General features: G+C 52.2%; 1 protein-coding gene across 6 annotated transcripts in view; it reads left to right on the top strand.

Moving 5' to 3' along the window:
• Positions 1-18,279, top strand: part of LOC119972710 (programmed cell death 6 interacting protein) — a 136,282-nt gene that overhangs the window by 15,016 nt on the left and 102,987 nt on the right. For all 6 annotated transcript variants that reach the window (XM_038809868.1, XM_038809865.1, XM_038809866.1 and 3 more), the window contains exon 2: positions 15,552-15,606. In XM_038809868.1, the coding sequence (XP_038665796.1) occupies positions 15,552-15,606 (55 nt within the window). The remainder of the gene's footprint in view (positions 1-15,551; positions 15,607-18,279) is intronic.

Raw genomic sequence — 18,279 nt, 5'->3', positions numbered from 1 at the left:
TATCCCATTTTCAAGCTGAGTCTGACCTTGTAGGGCAGCCTGGCAGCACAAGTGGCTAGCACTGTGGCTTCACAGTGTCAGGGTCCCAGGTTCGATTCTCTGCTGGGTCACTAACTGTGCCGAGTCTGCAAGTTCTCCCCGTGTCTGCGCGGATTTCCTCCAGGTGCTCCGGTTTCCTCCCACGTGCAAAGATGTGCAGGTTAGGTGGATTGCCCATGCTAAATTGTTCTTAGTGTCCAAAAAGGTTGGAGGGGTTATTGGGTTACGGGGATAGGGTGGAAGTGAGGGCTTAAGTGGGTTGGTGCAGACTTGATGGGCTGAATGGTCTCTTTCTGCACTGTATGTTATATATATTTTGCTTCACTTGCTCCATCCACTCAAAAACAGAATGAAATCCATCGCATTTCTCCCCCTCTTCTGTACAGTCACCTGAGTTTTTCAAGCATTTTTTTTTTCTTTCTGCTTGGGTCTGTAGCCCTGTAATTTAGAGCACTTGCATACCCAAGTATTCTTTAAATGTGATGAGATCTCTGACTATACTGCCTTTTTAAGACAATTAGTTTCAGACTCCAACTGCCCTCTGTGAAAATGTTTCTCTTTTCCCTGTAATCCTCCTTTATACTTCAAGTCTATAATCCCCGGTTATTTTTTTTAAAAATCATTTTTATTGAGAAATTTTGATTTTATACAACATTGACGCACCTTAGTAAAATACCGGAAATAACAATAATATTAACAATCATATACATTCGCCCCATCCCCATGAACAACCCAGCATTTTAACAACAACGCATATTAACACACTATAAAGTTACAGAATCAACACTACAATAATGCCCCCCCCCCCGGGGTTGCTGCTGCTATTGACCCAGTTACCTATCTCTGAGCCAGGAAGTCCAAAACAGGCTGCCATCGTTTATAGAACCCTTGTATTGATCCTCTCAGGGCAAATTTGACCTTTTCCAATTTTATAAATCCCGCCATGTCACTGATCCAGGTCTCCACACTTGGGGGCCTTGCATCCTTCCATTGTAACAGAATCCTTCGACGGGCTACTAGGGACGCAAAGGCCAGGACACCGGCCTCTTTCGCCTCCTGCACTCCCGGCTCTACCGCAACTCCAAAAATCGCGAGTCCCCACCCTGGTTTGACCCTGGATCCAACCACCCTCGACACCGTCCCCGCCACCCCCTTCCAAAATTCTTCCAGTGCTGGGCATGCCCAGAACATATGGGCGTGGTTCGCAGGACTCCCCGAACATCTGGTGCACCTCTGTCCTCACCCCCGAAGAACCTACTCATCGTAGTCCCGGACATGTGGGCCCGGTGCAGCACCTTAAATTGGATGAGACTAAGCCTCGCACATGAGGAGGAAGAGTTGACTCTCTCCAAGGCATCCGCCCAAGTCCCGTCCTCTATCTGCTCCCCGAGTTCCTCCTCCCATTTAGCCTTCAGCTCCTCCACTGACGACTCCTCCACCTCCTGCATTACCTTATAGATGTCAGACACCTTCCCCTCTCCTACCCACACCCCCGAAAGCACTCTGTCCATCGCCCCCTGCGAGGGCAGCAAAGGGAATCCCTCTACCTGTCGCCTAGCAAACGCCTTTACCTGCAGGTATCTGAACATGTTCCCCTGGGGAAGGCCAAATTTATCTTCCAGTTGCCCCAGGCCCGCAAACCTCCCGCCAATAAACAGGTCCCTCAATTTGCTGATGCCCGCCCTTTGCCACCCCCTGAATCCCCCATCCGTGTTCCCCGGGATGAACCGATGGTTGCCACCCAGTGGAGCCTCCATCGAGCCCCCTGTTTCCCCCCGATGCCGTCTCCATTGTTCCCAGATTCTTAGGGTCGCCGCCACCACCGGGCTCGTGGTAAACCTCTTAGGGGAGAGCGGCAACGGTGCCGTTACCATGGCACCCAGGCTCGTACCTCTACATGACGCCATCTCCATTCTTTTCCACGCCGCCCCTCCCCCCTCCATCACCCATTTACGCACCATTGACACATTGGCTGCCCAATAGTACCCCAGAAGGTTGGGCAGTGCCAGCCCACCTCCATCCCTTCCTCGCTCCAGGAATACCCTCCTCACTCTCAGAGTCCCATGTGCCCACACAAAGCTCAGAATACTGCCGGTCACTCTCCTAAAGAAGGCCCTGGGGATAAATATGGGCAGGCACTGAAAAAGGAACAAGAACCTCGGAAGCACTGTCATTTTGACGGACTGCACCCTCCCCGCCAACGACAATGGCAGCATGTCCCACCTCCTGAACTCCTCCTCCATCTGATCTACCAGCCTGGTAAAGTTATGCTTGTGGAGAGTCCCCCAGTCCCTGGCCACTTGCACCCCCAGGTACCTAAAGCTCTCCCCTGCCCGCCTAAGCGGGAGCCTACCAATTCCTTCCTCCTGATCTCCAGGGTGCACCACAAACACCTCGCTCTTGCCTAAGTTTAATTTATAACCTGAGAAGGTCCCAAACTCGGCTAGTAACTCCATCACTCCCGGCATCCCTCCCACCGGGTCCGCCACATACAGTAACAGGTCGTCGGCATACAACGACACCCTATGTTCCTCTCCACCTCGCACCAAGCCTCTCCACCTCTCTGAATCTCTCAATGCCATCGCCAGCGGCTCGATTGCCAGTGCAAACAACAAGGGGGACAAGGGGCAACCCTGCCTGGTCCCTCGGTAAAGCCGGAAGTACTCCGACCTCCTCCTATTCGTAGCCACGCACGCCATCGGGGCCTCATATAACAGCCTTACCCATCTAATGAACCCTTCACCAAATCCAAACCTCCCCAACACCTCCCATAGGTACCCCCACTCCACTCTATCGAAGGCCTTCTCCGCATCCAGTGCCACCACTATCTCTGCCTCCCCCTCAATCGCCGGCATCATAATGACATTCAGCAATCTCCGCACATTCGTGTTCAGCTGCCTTCCCTTCACAAAACCTGTCTGGTCCTCGTGCACAACCCCTGGCACACAGTCCTCTATCCTGGTGGCCAGGATTTTTGCCAGCACCTTAGCGTCCACGTTGAGGAGAGATATGGGCCTGTATGAACCACACTGCTGGGGGTCCTTGTCCTTCTTTAAAATTAACGAGATCAGCGCCCGTGACATCGTCGGGGGCAAAGTCCCCCCCTCCCACGCTTCATTGAGTGTTCGCACCAGCAAGGGGCCCACTAGATCCACAAACTTTTTATAAAATTCCACCGGGAACCCATCCGGCCCCGGTGCCTTCCCTGACTGCATCTGCCCGATCCCCTTAACTAGCTCCTCCAGCTCAATCGGCGCACCCAACCCCTCCACCTTCTCCTCCTGCACCTTCGGGAAAGAAAGCCCGTCAAGGAACCTCTCCATTCCCCTCCTCTCCCCCGTTGGCTCCGACCGGTACAGTTCCCCGTAAAAATCCTTGAAGACCTCATTCACCTCTACCCCCTTCCGCACCACATTCTCACTCTTATCTCTCACTCCAGCAATCTCCTTAGCCGCATCCCGCTTACGCAGCTGATGAGCCAGCATCCTACTCGCCTTTTCACCATGTTCGTACACTGCCCCTTGTGCCTTCCTCCACTGTGCCTCCGCCTTTCTAGTGGTCAGCAAATCAAATTTAGCCTGCAGGCTGCGCCTCTCCCCCAACAGCCCCTCCTCTGGTGCCTCTGCATACCTCCTGTCCACCTCCAGCATCTTTCCCACCAGTCTATCCCTCTCACTCCTCTCGCTCCTCTCCCTGTGTGCCCGGATGGATATCAGCTCCCCACGAATTACTGCCTTCAGGGCTTCCCAGACCATCCCCACCTGAACCTCCCCCGTATCATTCACCTCAAGGTACCCCTCAATACTTGCCCGGACCCTCCTACACATCTCCTCCTCCGCCAACAACCCCACATCCAACCGTCACAACGGACGTTGGTCTCGCACCTCTCCCATCTCCAACTCTATCCAATGCGGAGCGTGGTCGGAGATTGCAATGGCCGAATACTCGGCCTCCTCCACTCTCGGAATCAGTCCCCTACTCACCACGAAGAAATCTATCCGAGAGTAGACCCTATGTACGTGGGAGAAGAAAGAGTACTCGCGTGCCCTCGGCCTTACAAACCTCCATGGATCCACCCCACCCATCTGGTCCATAAACCCTCTAAGTACCTTGGCCGCCGCCGGCCTCCTACCCGTCCTAGAGCTGGACCGATCCAGTGAAGGATCCAACACCGTATTAAAGTCAGACCTCCCGCCTCCAGATCCGGGATCCGTCCCAAAATACGCCTCATAAAGCCCGCATCGTCCCAATTTGGGGCATACACACTAGCCAGTACCACCTTCTCTCCTTGTAGCCTGCCCCTAACCATCACATACCTACCCCCCTTATCCGCCACCACCTCCGATGCCTCAAACAACACATTTTTCCCCACCAGAATCGCCACTCCCCGGTTCCTCACATCCAACCCCGAGTGGAAAACCTGCCCCACCCATCCCTTCCTCAGGCGGACCTGGTCCGCCACCCTCGGGTGGGTCTCCTGAAGCATTGCCACATCCGCCTTTAGCCCCTTCAGGTGAGCCAGTACCCTCGACCGCTTCACCGGCCCATTCAACCCTCTCACATTCCAGGTGACCAACCGGATCAGAGGGCGTCCCGCCCCCCTCCCCCGTCGGCTAGCCATAGCCCGTTGACTGCCCGCCCCAGGCCAGCACCCCCTGCTAGACCCCGTCCCCATAGCGACAACCCCTCACCTCTGTCCCCCCAGCCCCCACCAGCTCCTCCTTGACCCTACCAGCAGCAACCCGGTATTCCCCTTTCCCCCCCTCCCTTCCCCCCCAGGCTAGGAACCCTCCCAGCCGCGAACCGTCCTCCATTGTACTTCCGTGGGTCAGCTAACTTCTGCTGACCCCGGAAACTCCCGCCAATAGCCCGACCCCTCCCGAAGTGGGATCATCCCCCAATCTATCCCTCCTCCTGGCACCGCTCCAGCGCGGGGAAGAACCAGTTAAGGCCCCGCCTCCCCCATCACCATCTCCACCCCCCAGCCCCGCAGCACGGGAAACCAGAGGAAAGCCCGCGCTTTTGCACTGCCCCACCACACCCTTCTGACGCAGCTCCCAAATATCAGCCCCACTCCATACCCCCACTCCGGCATAGAATACAACATACCCCCCCGACCCTCCCCTCAAGATACACAGCCCAGACAATGTCCCACAGCACAAAAACAAAAACATAGCAGAACAACCCCTCAGTAAATAACCATATCAAAATTGCAAAAGTACTAAAACAAGAAGAAAACAACAGAAGAAAAAGAGAACACAGCAACAGCCGAATCCAGCACTAATATCTTACAGCCGACCTCGCAACCCCCAACCCCTAGTTCAAGTCCAGTTTCTCCGTCCGCACGAAGGCCCACGCCTCCTCCGGGGAATCGAAATAATAATGCCGGTCCGAATAAGTTACCCACAGGCGCGCGGGCGGCAACATTCCGAACTTTATCTTTTTTCTATAAAGCACGTCTTTCGTCCGATTAAATCCGGACCGTCACTTAGCCACCTCCGCACTCCAGTCCTGGTAGATCCGCACTACCCCATTCTCCCAATTGCTGCTCTTCACCTTCTTGGCGCAGCACGCACTCCCGATCACTGAACCGGTGGAACCTTACCAGCACCGCACGCGGGGGTTCATCTTCCTTGGGCCTCCTGGCCAGCACCCTGTGCACTCCCTCCAGCTCCAAGGGCAGATGGAGAGATCCGGCCCCCACTAGCGAATTCAGCATTACAGCCACATAGGCTGTCAGGTCCGATCCCTCCAGCCCCTCCGCAAGGCCCAAGATCCGCAGGTTTTTCCGCCTCATGCGGTGATCCAGCTCCTCAAAGCGTTCCTGCCACTTCTTGTGGAGTGCTTCGTGCCCCTCCACCTTACTCACGAGGACCACGGCCTCCTCCTCTCGTTCAATGGCCTGCGTCTGCAACTTCTTGATGGCAGCACCCTGGGTGGACTGAATCTCTGACAGCCTTCTGTTTGTTTCCTGCAGAGAGCTCAGTACTTCATCCTTGAATTCTTTAAAGCAGCGCAGGAGATCAGTTTGTTGTTCCTGGGCCCAGAGTCTCCATTCCTCTGGAGCTCTGTCGGCGGCCATCTTGGATCCCTTCCCCCGTTTTTAGTCCCCGGTTATTGACCACCGTGATGTACCCCAAAGAGGGAAATAACTTAAAAGTTTGAATCAAAGATGGCCATTAAGTCTCTATGCATGTATTGGTCCTGAAAAGGCCAATAAAAGTCATGTAGCTGGATTGTTTCCTGTTGTGATCCTTGATACCTGCACATACGCCGACAGGGCAAGTTCATGGCTTCAGGCTGGTAAATGGCCCTGTGCACACGCAGTTTGTTCCTCTTTCCTTCGAGCTAAAAGCTGTTTTGAGGCACCTGCGCTGATGAAAAGTGGAATAATGGAAAACTGTAGGAAAGGACAGATGACCTGGAAGAGAACACTCTTTGGAACGAAGTACCAGAGGAAACTAGGCTTGGGAGAGATCCCAAAACAAAGAAGCAAGTCTCAAACCAGGGAGTGGGACAGATAGTGGCCCCAAGATGATAGTCAAGGGATAAGCACAGGAATCTAAAACAGGTCCTGTTAAGTGAAATTGAAAATAAGGAGCCGAAGAAGAAAATGCTCTGAATTAAATAGAGGTTCAGGGAGCAGACCTAAAGCTTGAGAGAAGCCAGAAGAACTAAGGAGACAACTGAAGTTCGGTGACACCTTTCTGCAACCAATATGGTATCGTTATTCAAGAAAGGAAGTAGGGATAAATCAAGTAATTACAGGCCAGTGAGTCCAAAATGAGTAGTAGGGACAAGAAGTAATCCTCACTTTGGAGGCAAGGATTATTCCGCAATAGGCAACATGGCATTGTGAGGGGGAGGCCATGTCTAACAAATTTGATTAAATTTTTCTAGGAGGTGACTAGATGTGTAGATATGGGCAGTGTCGTTGATATCGTCTACATGGACGTCAGTAAGGCTTTTGACAAGGTCTCATGTCGGAGACTGGCCAAAAGACTCCGAGGGACCCAGAGACCCCCCGCCCCCGGGTTGCTGCTGCTGCTGACCTAGTTCCCTATCGCTGAGCCAGAAAATTGAGGAAAGGCTGCCATTGCCTAAAGAACCCTTGTACCGATCCTCTCAGGGCGAATTTGACCTTCTCCAGCTTAATAAAACCCTCCATGTCATTGATCCAGGTCTCCACGCTTGGGGGTCTCGCATCCTTCCACTGTAGCAAGATCCTCCGCCGGGCTACTAGGGACGCAAAGGCCAAAACACCGGCCTCTCTCGCCTCCTGCACTCCCGGCTCCACCGCAACCCCAAAAATCGCGAATCCCCAGCCTGGCTTGACCCTGGATCCTACCACCCTCGACACTGTCCTCGCCACCCCCTTCCAGAACTCCTCCAGTGCCGGACATGCCCAGGACATATGGGAATGGTTCGCTGGACTCCCCGAACACCTGACACACCTGTCTTCGCCCACTCATCCTAGTCCCGGACATATGAGCCCGGTGCAGCACCTTGAATTGGATGAGGCTAAGCCGCGCACATGAGGAGGAAGAGTTAACCCTCTCCAGGGCATCCGCCCATGTCCCATCCTCGATCTGCTCCCCCAGCGCCCCCTCCCACTTAGCCTTTAGCTCCTCTACTGACGCCTCCTCCACCTTCACCTCCTGCATTACCTTGTAGATATCAGATACCTTCCCATCCCCGACCCAGACCCCCGAAAGCACCCTGTCCTTCACCCCCCTCGCGAACAGCAAAGGAAATCCCTCCACCTGCCGCCTAGCAAACGCCTTTGCCTGCAGGTACCTGAACATGTTCCCCGAGGGGAGCTCAAATTTCTCCTCCAGCTCTCCCAGGCTCGCAAACCTCCCGTTAATGAACAGGTCCCTCAGCTTTCTGATGCCCGCTCTGTGCCAACCCAGGAACCCCCCATCAATGTTCCCTGGGACGAACCGATGGTTCCCCCTTAGCGGGGCCTCCATCGAGCCCCCCCCCCCCCATGTCGCCTCCACTGCCCCCAGATCTTGAGGGTAGCCGCCACCACCGGACTCGTGGTATACCTCGTAGGAGGGAGCGACAATGGCGCCGTTACCAGGGCCCCTAGGCTTGTGCCTCCACAGGACGACACCCCCAACCTTTTCCATGCTGCCCCCTCCCCCTCCATCACCCACTTGCGCACCATCGACACATTGGCCGCCCAATAATACCCCGAGAGATTGGGTAACGCCAGCCCCCCCACCATCTCTGCCCTGCTCCAAGAAGACCCTCTTCACCCTCGGGGTCCCATGCGCCCAAACAAAGCCCATGATGCTGCTAGTCACCCTCCTAAAAAAGGCCCCCGGGATAAAGATGGGCAGGCACTGAAAAAGGAACAAGAACCTCGGGAGCACCGTCATTTTGACGGACTGCACTCTACCCGCCAGCGATAGCGGCACCATGTCCCACCTTTTAAATTCCTCCTCCATCTGCTCCACAAGCCTGGTAAAATTAAGCTTGTGGAGAGTCCCCCCAACTCCTGGCCACCTGCACCCCCAGGTACCTAAAACTCTTCACTGCCGTCTTAAACGGGAGCCTACCAATTCCCTCCTCCTGATCACCCGGGTGCACTACAAACACCTCGCTCTTACCCAGATTCAGCTTATAGCCCGAGAAGCCCCCAAACTCAGACAATAGCTCCATCACCCCCGGCATTCCTCCCACTGGGTCCGCCACATACAGCAGCAGGTCGTCCGCATACAGCGATACCCGATGTTCCTCCCCACCCTGCACCAGACCCCTCCACCTCCCTGACTCCCTCAACGCCATAGCCAGAGGTTCAATTACCAGTACAAAAAGCAAGGAGGACAGGGGTCACCCCTGCCTGGTCCCACGGTAGAGCCTGAAGTACTCTGACCTTCCATTAGTAGCTACACTCGCCATAGAGGCTTCATAAAGCAACCTCACCCACTTGATGAACCCCTCCCCAAATCCAAACCTCTCCACCTCCCACAGGTACCCCCACTCAACTCTATCAAAAGCCTTCTCTGCATCTAGCGCCACCACTATCCCCGCCTCCCCCTCAACCGCCGGCATCATAATAACATTTAACAACCTCCGCACATTCGTGTTAAGCTGTCTTCCCTTGACAAATCCTGTCTGATCCTCATGTATCACCCCTGGCACACAGTCCTCTATCCTGGTGGCCAGGATCTTCGCCAGCAACTTAACATCCACATTGAGGAGCGAGATTGGCCTGTATGATCCACATTGCAGGGGGTCCTTATCCCGCTTCAGGATCAAAGAAATCAGCGCCCGTGACATTGTCGGGGGCAAAGCCCCCCCCTCCCATGCCTCATTGAAGGCCCGCACCAACATGGGGCCCACCAGGTCCGCATACTTTTTATAAAATTCCACCGGGAACCCATCCGGCCCCGGCGCCTTCCCTGACTGCATTTGACCAATCCCCCTGACTAGCTCCTCCAACTCAATCGGCGCCACCAGCCCCTCCACCAGCTCCTCCTGCACCTTTGGGAAACGTAGCCTGTTCATAAAGCTCTCCATCTCCCCCCCCCCCAAAACCACCGGTGGCTCCGACCGGTACAGTTCCTCGTAAAATTCCCTAAAGACCCCGTTCACCTCTGCCCCCTTCCGCACCACATTCCCACCCTTATCTATCACTCCACCAATTTCCCTAGCCGCATCCCGCCTGCGGAGCTGATGCGCCAGCATCCTGCTCGCCTTCTCCCCATACTCATAAACCGCGCCTTCCTCCACTGTGTCTCCGCGTTTCTGGTGGTCAGCAAGTCGAACTTGGCCTGTAAGCTACGCCGTTCCCCCAACAATCCCTCCTCCGGGACCTCCGCGTACCTCCTATCCACATCTAGGAGCTCCCCCACCAGTCTCTCCCTCTCCCTCCTCTCCCTATGGGCCCGGATGGAAATCAGCTTCCCCCGGATCACTGCCTTCAGAGCCTCCCAAACCATCCCCACCCGGACCTCCCCCGTATCGTTGGTCTCAAGGTACCCCATAATACTTCCCTGGACCCTCCTACACACCTCATCAGCCAGCAACCCCATGTCCAGACGCCACAGCGGGCGCTGGTCCCGCACCTCCCCCATCTCCAGATCGACCCAATGTGGAGCATGGTCTGAAATTGCTACAGCCAAATATTCGGCATCCTCCACCTTCGGGATCAATCCCCTGCTCAGAACGAAAAAAATCTATTCGGGAGTAAACCCTATGCACATGGGAGAAAAAGGAATACTCCCGTGCCATCGGCCTCCCAAACCTCCAGGGATCCACCCCTCCCATCTGGTCCATAAACCCCCTCAGTACCTTGGCTGCTGCCGGCCTCCTACCCGTCCTTGAACTGGACCGGTCTAGTGGGGGATCCAGCATTGTGTTAAAGCCCCCCCCCCCCCCCCCCCCGGGATCAGGCCCCCCGCCTCGGCCCAACATACGCCTCATAAAGCCAGCGTCATCCCAATTCGGGGCATACACGTTTACCAGCACCACCTTCTCTCCCTGCAGCCTACCCTTCACCATAACAAACCTGCCCTCCTTGTCCGCCACCACCTCAGATGCCTCGAACGCCACCCTCTTCCCCACCAGAATCGCCACCTCCCGGTTCTTCGCATCTAATCCTGAATGGAAAACCTGCCCCACCCACCCCTTCCTCAGACGAACGTGGTCCGCCACCTTCAAGTGGGTCTCCTAGAGCATATCCACGTCCGCCTTCAGCCCCTTCAAATGAGAAAATACCCTAGCCCGCTTAACCGGCCCATTCAGCCCCCTCTGTTCCAGGTGATCAGCCGGATCAGAGGGCACCCCGCCCCCCTCCCCTGCCGACTAGACATAGCTCATCGACTGCTCGCCCCAGGCCAGCACACCCCGCCCGACCCGTTCCCCATGATGATAGCGCCTCTCTACCCCCCGGCCCACACCAGCAACTTCCTGGCCATTCCAGCAGCAACCTGGTACCCCCCCCCCCCCCCCCCCCCCCCCCCCCCCCGCGACGCACCCTCCATGGTACTTCTGTGAGTCAGCTGACTTCTGCTGACCCTGGCAACTCCCGCCAAAACCTGACCCCTCCCGACATGAGGTCATCCCCCCTGCTGCCACTCCTCCTTGGCACCGCTCCAGCGCGGGAAAAAACCAGTAGAGGCCACGCCCGCACTGCCAGCTCCACCCCTCCTGCCCCGTAGCACGGGAAACCAGAGGAAAGCCCGCACTTTCACACTGCCCCACCCCACCCTTCTGACGCAGCTCCCAAATTCCAGCTCCACCCCATCCCCCAGTCCCGTACAGAAAAAAAACAAACCCCCAACATTCCCCACATAACACAAAACCATACCCAACAGAACCACCCGGAAACAGAGCAAGAACCAGCATTGAAAAAACGTATCAAAATTACAGCAACAACAGTAGTACACAAGACCCCGCAGCCCCCAAACCCTAGTTCGAGTCCAGCTTCTCCGCCTGCACAAAGGCCCACGCCTCCTCCGGGGACTCTAAGTAGTAATGCCGGTCCTTATATGTTACCCACAGACGCGCAGGCTGCAGCATTCCAAATTTAACCTGCTTGTTATGCAGCACCGCCTTCGTTCGGTTAAATCCGGCCCGCCGCTTAGCCACCTCCGCACTCCAGTCCTGGTAGATTCGCACTACCGAGTTCTCCCACTTGCTGCTCCTCTCCTTCTTGGCCCAGCGCAGCACACACTCCCGGTCACTGACACGATGGAACCGCACCAGCACCGCCCGTGGGGGTTCATTCGCCTTGGGCCTCCTGGCCAGCACTCTGTGGGCTCCCTCAAGCTCCAGGGGCAGATGGAAGGACCCCGACCCCACCAACGAATTCAGCATCGTGGCCACATAGGACGGTAGATCCGACCCCTCCAGCCCCTCCGCAAGGCCCAGAATCCTCAAATTCCTCCGCCTCGTGCGAAAGTCCAGCTCCTCCAAGCGGTCTTGCCACTTTTTGTGAAGTGCCTCACGCATCTCCACCTTCCCCACGGCCGCCTCCTCCTGATCAGCGGCCTGCTGCTGCAACTCCTGAATGGTTGTCCCCTGGGCTGTCTGGGTCTCAAACAGTTTGCTGGTAGTCGCCTGCAGGGAGTCCAGCAACTCAGCCTTCAGCTCCGCAAAACAGCTCAGAAGAGCAGCTTGCTGCTCCTGCGTCCACTGCCACCAATTCTCGGGTGCTCCGCCGGCTGCCATTTTGTCCTCCTTCCCCCGCTTTTTCTGGGGAGCTACTGCAGCCTTTTTCTTTGCCCCACTCCGGGTGCGCACCATAAATTCTGGGGAATGTTCCTCCAAGCACCTTCCCCCACCGGGAATCGTCAAAACAGTGCCGTTTGGGGCCCTAAAACAGGCCCGAAAGTCCTTTGATAGCGGGAGCTGCCAAACGTGTGGCTTAGCTCCGCATCAAAGGAATGTTGGATGGAGAGCTTAAATGTTGGAGGCGGATCCTTGTGGAAAATGTCAGAGAGTAAGTGCTGTTTGGGAGAAAATTCCAAGGCTCGTTCTTTGTGCAAGCCGATTGGAAACCCTTATGAGAAAGGTGGCACTTTAATGTGACCAGTTGGCTCACCACTGTTCGCCGATTGGATTACATGTACTACATACTTACCGTGACTGTTAGAACTTAGATAATTATTATCGTTGTGAATTTGCATGTATCTGTAAAGTTGTATTTGGGGGTGAAGGAGTCGTGTAATCTGGCTGATTTTATTGGTGCTTGTATTGAAAGTATTCTGACATTCTTGTCTTGTGTAATATCGTTTTTTTGGGTCTAAATGTTTTGTCCTTTGAAAAAGTCCACAGTTCTCCCCTGTAGTCGTCCTCCATGTTTCTAAACAAAATAAAAGTTAGGGTCTATCAATTTCTACACTAACTTGTCCAGAAGTAACTTCAGCTGGGATCATAAACCCCATTACTCAAATAGATCCTTTTTATCCACTCACTTTAGATGATTTATGATTTTGTACACCGTCCCATATCCTCCGATGTTTGAAAGAAAGCAACCATAACCTATCCAATCTTTCCTTCGAACTAGCCGTAGCTAATCCTGGTCATAGCTGGTAAATCATCTTTGTACCCACTCTTGTACGATCATATCCTTCCTATAGATCCCTGAAAGTTGCCACCCAGGTTGAGAGGGCTGTTAAGAAGGCGTACGGTGTGTTAGCTTTTATTGGGAGAGGAATTGAGTTTCGGAGCCATGAGGTCATGTTGCAGTTGTACAAAATTCTGGTGCGGCCGCATTTGGAGTATTATGTGCAGTTCTGGTTGCCACATTATCGGAAGGATGTGGAAGCATTGGAAAGGGTACAGAGGAGATTTACAAGAATGTTGCCTGGTATGGAGGGAAGATCATATGAGGAAAGGCTGAAGGACTTGAGGCTGTTTTCGTTAGAAAGAAGAAGGTTAAGAGGGGACTTAATTGAGGCATACAAGATGATCAGAGGATTAGATAGGGTGGACATCGAGAGCCTTTTTCCTCGGATGGTGATGTCCAGTACGAGGGGACATAGCTTTAAATTGAGAGGAGATAGATATAGGACAGGTGTCAGAGGTAGGTTCTTTACTCAGAGAGTAGTAAGGGCGTGGAATGCCCTGCCTGCAACAGTAGTGGACTCGCCAACACTAAACGCATTCGAATGGTCATTGGATAGGCATATGGACGATAAGGGAATAGTGTAGAGGGACTTTAGAAGGGTTTCGCAGGATGGTGCAACATCGTGGACCGAAGGGCCTGTACTGCGCTGTGATGTTCTATGTTCTATATTGTGTGTTGACCCGAACTGTGCATTGTATTGTCCATACTTGTGTTTTAGATAGGTGTAGCATAACTTGCCTGATGTTATATGCCTTGGTTAATGAAGGAAAGTATTCCATATGCCTTTTTAAGCCACCTTTATTTACCTGTTCTGCCAGGCTTCAGAAATGTGTGGATATAGAACATAGAACAGTACAGCACAGAACAGGCCCTTCGGCCCTCGATGTTGTGCCGAGCAATGATCACCCTACTCAAACCCACGTATCCACCCTATACCCGTAACCCAAACAACCCCCCCTTAACCTTACTGTTTAGGACACTACGGGCAATTTAGCATGGCCAATCCACTTAACCCGCACATCTTTGGACTGTGGGAGGAAACCGGAGCACCTGGAGGAAACCCACGCACACACGGGGAGGACGTGCAGACTCCGCACAGACAGTGACCCAGCCGGGAACCGAACCTGGGACCCTGGAGCTGTGAAGCATTTATGCTAACCACCATGCTACCGTGCTGCCCTTATATGAACTCCAAGGTCTCTCCCCTTCTACATTTCTCACTACCCTATCATTTTTGCTCTGTTTCCTTGCCTTGTTTTTCCTCACCAAATGCATTACCTCCCAATTCTCCAGATTGAAGCGTAGTTGCCACTTTGTGCTCACCTGACCAGGCCGCTGATGTCTTCCTGCAATCTACAGCTATTTTTCCCCTCAACCATGTGGCTAGTATTTATATTATCTGCCATCTTCTTAAATCTGTCCCCTACATGGAACTCTGAATAATTGATACATATCGTGTAAAGTAGGGGACCCAATCCTGAGACCTGTGGAAGCACATTGGAAACAGCCTATCGGCCACAAAAAAAACCCATTGGTGAAGTAAAGAAAATGAGGTGAAATAGAAAAGGACAGAGGAAAAGTGCAAAGGGGAATGAAAGCAGCAAAGAGACGGTATGAAAATAAATTTTGTGGCTAACATAAAAGGAAATCCAAAAGTTTCATATAGGCTATTATCAGTAAAAGGCTTATTAGAGGTAATGTGGAGCTAATTCCAGACCAAAGTAAGTGTGGTTGAGGCAGAAGGCACAGCTGAATTATGAAATGGTTTACCTAATATGAAATTAATTTCTATGAAATTGATTCCTTTAAATAACAGAAACAGCTGCAGCAACCTTGTATTTGCCCATTGCCAACTTCTGGATCCAGTCTTTAGCCTGCTTGTACTCTATCACTTGGTGATTTAACTTAAACATTTGCAGCAAAATATTGTGGACTGTAACCGTTTAGGATTAGTTTACTGTATTATACTCGGGGGGTGGGTGGGTGTGTGATTGCTAACAAACTCAAAGGTAGTGTGACAAGAAGCAAACTTGTATCTATATGAATGCTTGAACAATTATACGTGCCGAGTAAAATATTTAAATGTTTTTGAAATTTCACTTAATTGTTTTGAGATTTAAAGCAGTTTGCTACTTCTGAAATCCTTGTGCACAAAATTGTGGTTCAGCAACTTCAAATTGAAAGCCATTATCCAACTGTAGTTGTATAAATGAGGGAATAATTTGACTCCTATTTTGAAAATTCTCTTTGGATAAAGCATTAAATCGAGACCTCATCTGCCTCACGTGGGCATACAAGTTATCATTCCACTATTCAAAGAAGAGCTGGGGGCAAAGTTATCTCTCTGTTATATGAAGAAAGCTCAAAACCGATGTACTGAAAGCATTATAGTATTTAGTCCTAACTGATTTGCTTCTTCTTTCAGGTATTATGATCAGCTGTGTTCCATTGAGCCCAAGTTTCCATTCTCTGAAAATCAGGTATTCAAGTCTCTAATTTTTCTCTCGCACTTTTAATAGATGTTTCACATTGATGTGAAGTCCTTTGATCCCTATACACGGCATAAAGGTAGTCTGTATATCTGTTGTAATGGACTGCAGGTTTCGCTAAGTGGGCATAAAAGATTATATTGCACAACTCTTTCCGAGTGCCCTGGCCAACAGTTATCTGTTGCTCCTTGGAACGTGAAATAACTGGGAGCTAATGGTAAAATTAGCTTGCGTTACTGTGACAGAATTTCTGATTATTTATCTCATTCCTAATTGTGGGTCCTTGCCAGAGGCAGATTTTCAATGAAATGCCTGGCGTTGTAGCATGGGGGCTCCCATATGGAGAGGTGACTGTTATGGTGGGAACATCAACCAGAGCCCTGGTAGCTCTAAATGTTCTGATGTGCTCCTTGAGTGTATCAGCAGGCAATACAGAGCAACACTGGGCTCTAATTGATGGACTCCCTTTAGAGCAAGAAAACAGTCTGCCAGATGATGAGAGGTGGTGGAGACTTGAGAAGTTCAGACAGGGATCTCCTGAATTGATGCAAAGCTTCTGAACTTTCAGTGATTAAAGGTGCAAAGTATCAGCCAGGTTTCTGGCAGTCGGCTGGTGGGCAGCCTGAGGCAAAAGTGAGTTTGCTGACCTAGCATTGGGCTGCAAGCCTACGAAGTCTTCAGTGAGGCAAGGAGGAGGCACTGGGGTGTAATGGGTGACTCATGACCTCCAGGCTAGGGCTGAGGAGGATGGCATCCATCCAAAAAGAAGAGAGGCGACCAGACCAGATAGCCAGCAGCTAGCCAGGAGCGCATGTAATCGTTGAGGCCCAGCCACCTGAGCGAGAGCTGAGATATGGGCAAGGCAGCAGTCAGGTGGTGTAAAAAGTGGCAGGTACGCACCAGCGTCGTGTCTCGGAAATCAGGGGACAGTGGGGTGACTTGGCCAGAGCCAGAGGCCAGCTAAGGAGTAGGGCTGAGTGAGAGGGGTGGGCTGAGCAGCAACCGGACTGGACGGGGAGGGCATGAGAGAGCAGAGACCAGGCCAGATGACCAGCAGCAGCCACCAGGTGGCCAGGCAGGAGCACACGCAATCGTTGCGGTTGAGGCCACCACCGAACTGTCATTGGGGGGGTGGGTCCTAACATCATTTGGGCGGGCCATCATGTCAGCAGAGGGTGGGATGTGACATGGGGCCACTGCAAAGACTGAGAGCACCGCCCTCAATGTGTAAGTCTGTCCATGGTCCTTGTTATTTGCAAATTGGCAGCTATATTGTCCAGCAGCGTGACAGTGAATACATTTCAGATGTCGTTCGTTGGCTGTGAAGCTCTTCAGGTTCTCCTTTTGCAACTCTGTACCAACTTCCCTGTGCTTAAATTGTAAAGCACCTGTCTTGCATGACCTTCGTCACTCGGGCCGGGTGAGACTCAAGAAACAAAGCACCTCCCCGGTTCCAGCAGCGGAGTGCGAAAGGAGCAGAGCGAAGGAACACCCTTCCTTGGGTGTTGTGACACACCCAATGTTTCATGATTATGAAATACCTTATTTCTGGCTGCTGCAAACACTTGTGATGAATGTAGGAATTTCAGATATAATACTGTATTTTATGCAGTTGGTGCAATAATGGTAAAAAGCCTGGGTTGGTGTGTACATGACTGTTGCAGTCATGCTTTTAAAAATCCTGGTTTAAAACATTGGGGGCTACAGAAAGATAATGAAAGCATCATAAAACTAAAATCCTAATTCACTCCAACCATGTTTATTATTTATTATTATTTACTGAAATAGAGTTAATGGAATTTTATTCGGAGAAAGGAATCCCTGGGGAATAGATAATTAATGACATTGCGTTTCGCCTTAGTAAGATGGTCATAACCCAGTTAGCGGGGTAGTTATGGGAGGAGTCTGGGGCTGAAGCAGTCAGGTGTGGGGTTTTCAGTTTTAGCTCTCTTCCCCCTCTCTCCCTCTTCAAACAGTCCCAAAAGATCCATTGTTTGGCAAGTCATAGCCACATACCATATGACTCATCATATACTCCACAGTATAAATATATCCCACTTTCTCTGTCTGTGAGCTTTGACAAAGAGTCATCGGACTCGAAAGGTTAGCTTTTTTCTCTACCTACAGATGCTGCTAGACTTGCTGAGATTTTCCAGCATTTTCTCTTTTGTTTCAGATTTCAGCATCAGCAGTAATTTGCTCTTCTTCAAAGGAATGTGGAGCTCTCATTTCACTTATACAGAGGCAAAGATGGTATTTGCATTTTCTGTTGGAAGTTCTTTCAGAACTTTTTTTGAATGCCAGATCCCTCTCTCTCTCTCTCTCTCTCTCTCTCTCTCTCTGGTGAACAGGCTTGGGGTACGGGGAGGGAGGGAGTGTTCAGGAGGTGAGTTACTCACTGTAGGATTCTCTGCTGTTCACCTGCTCTGGCAGCCATGTGGCTAGTTCAGTTTCTGGGCCGTGGTAATGCCATTGAGTGTCAAAGGGCGGTGGTCAGATCCTCTCCTCCTTGGAGATGGTCATTGCCTGGCACTTGTGTGGTGTGAATGTAACTTGCCACTTTCAGCCAAAGCCTGGATATTGTCTAGGTCTTATGGCATTTGGTCTTGGACACCAGACAAAGGGAGTGATTATGGTAGTGTTTAAAGATTGCAGAAGGTGCTG

This window comes from Scyliorhinus canicula, chromosome 10, assembly GCF_902713615.1.
Source record: "Scyliorhinus canicula chromosome 10, sScyCan1.1, whole genome shotgun sequence".
NCBI classification, from domain to species: domain Eukaryota; kingdom Metazoa; phylum Chordata; class Chondrichthyes; order Carcharhiniformes; family Scyliorhinidae; genus Scyliorhinus; species Scyliorhinus canicula.
The sequence above is the reverse complement of the archived record's forward strand: the minus strand, read 5'-3'. Positions and strand labels throughout refer to the sequence as shown.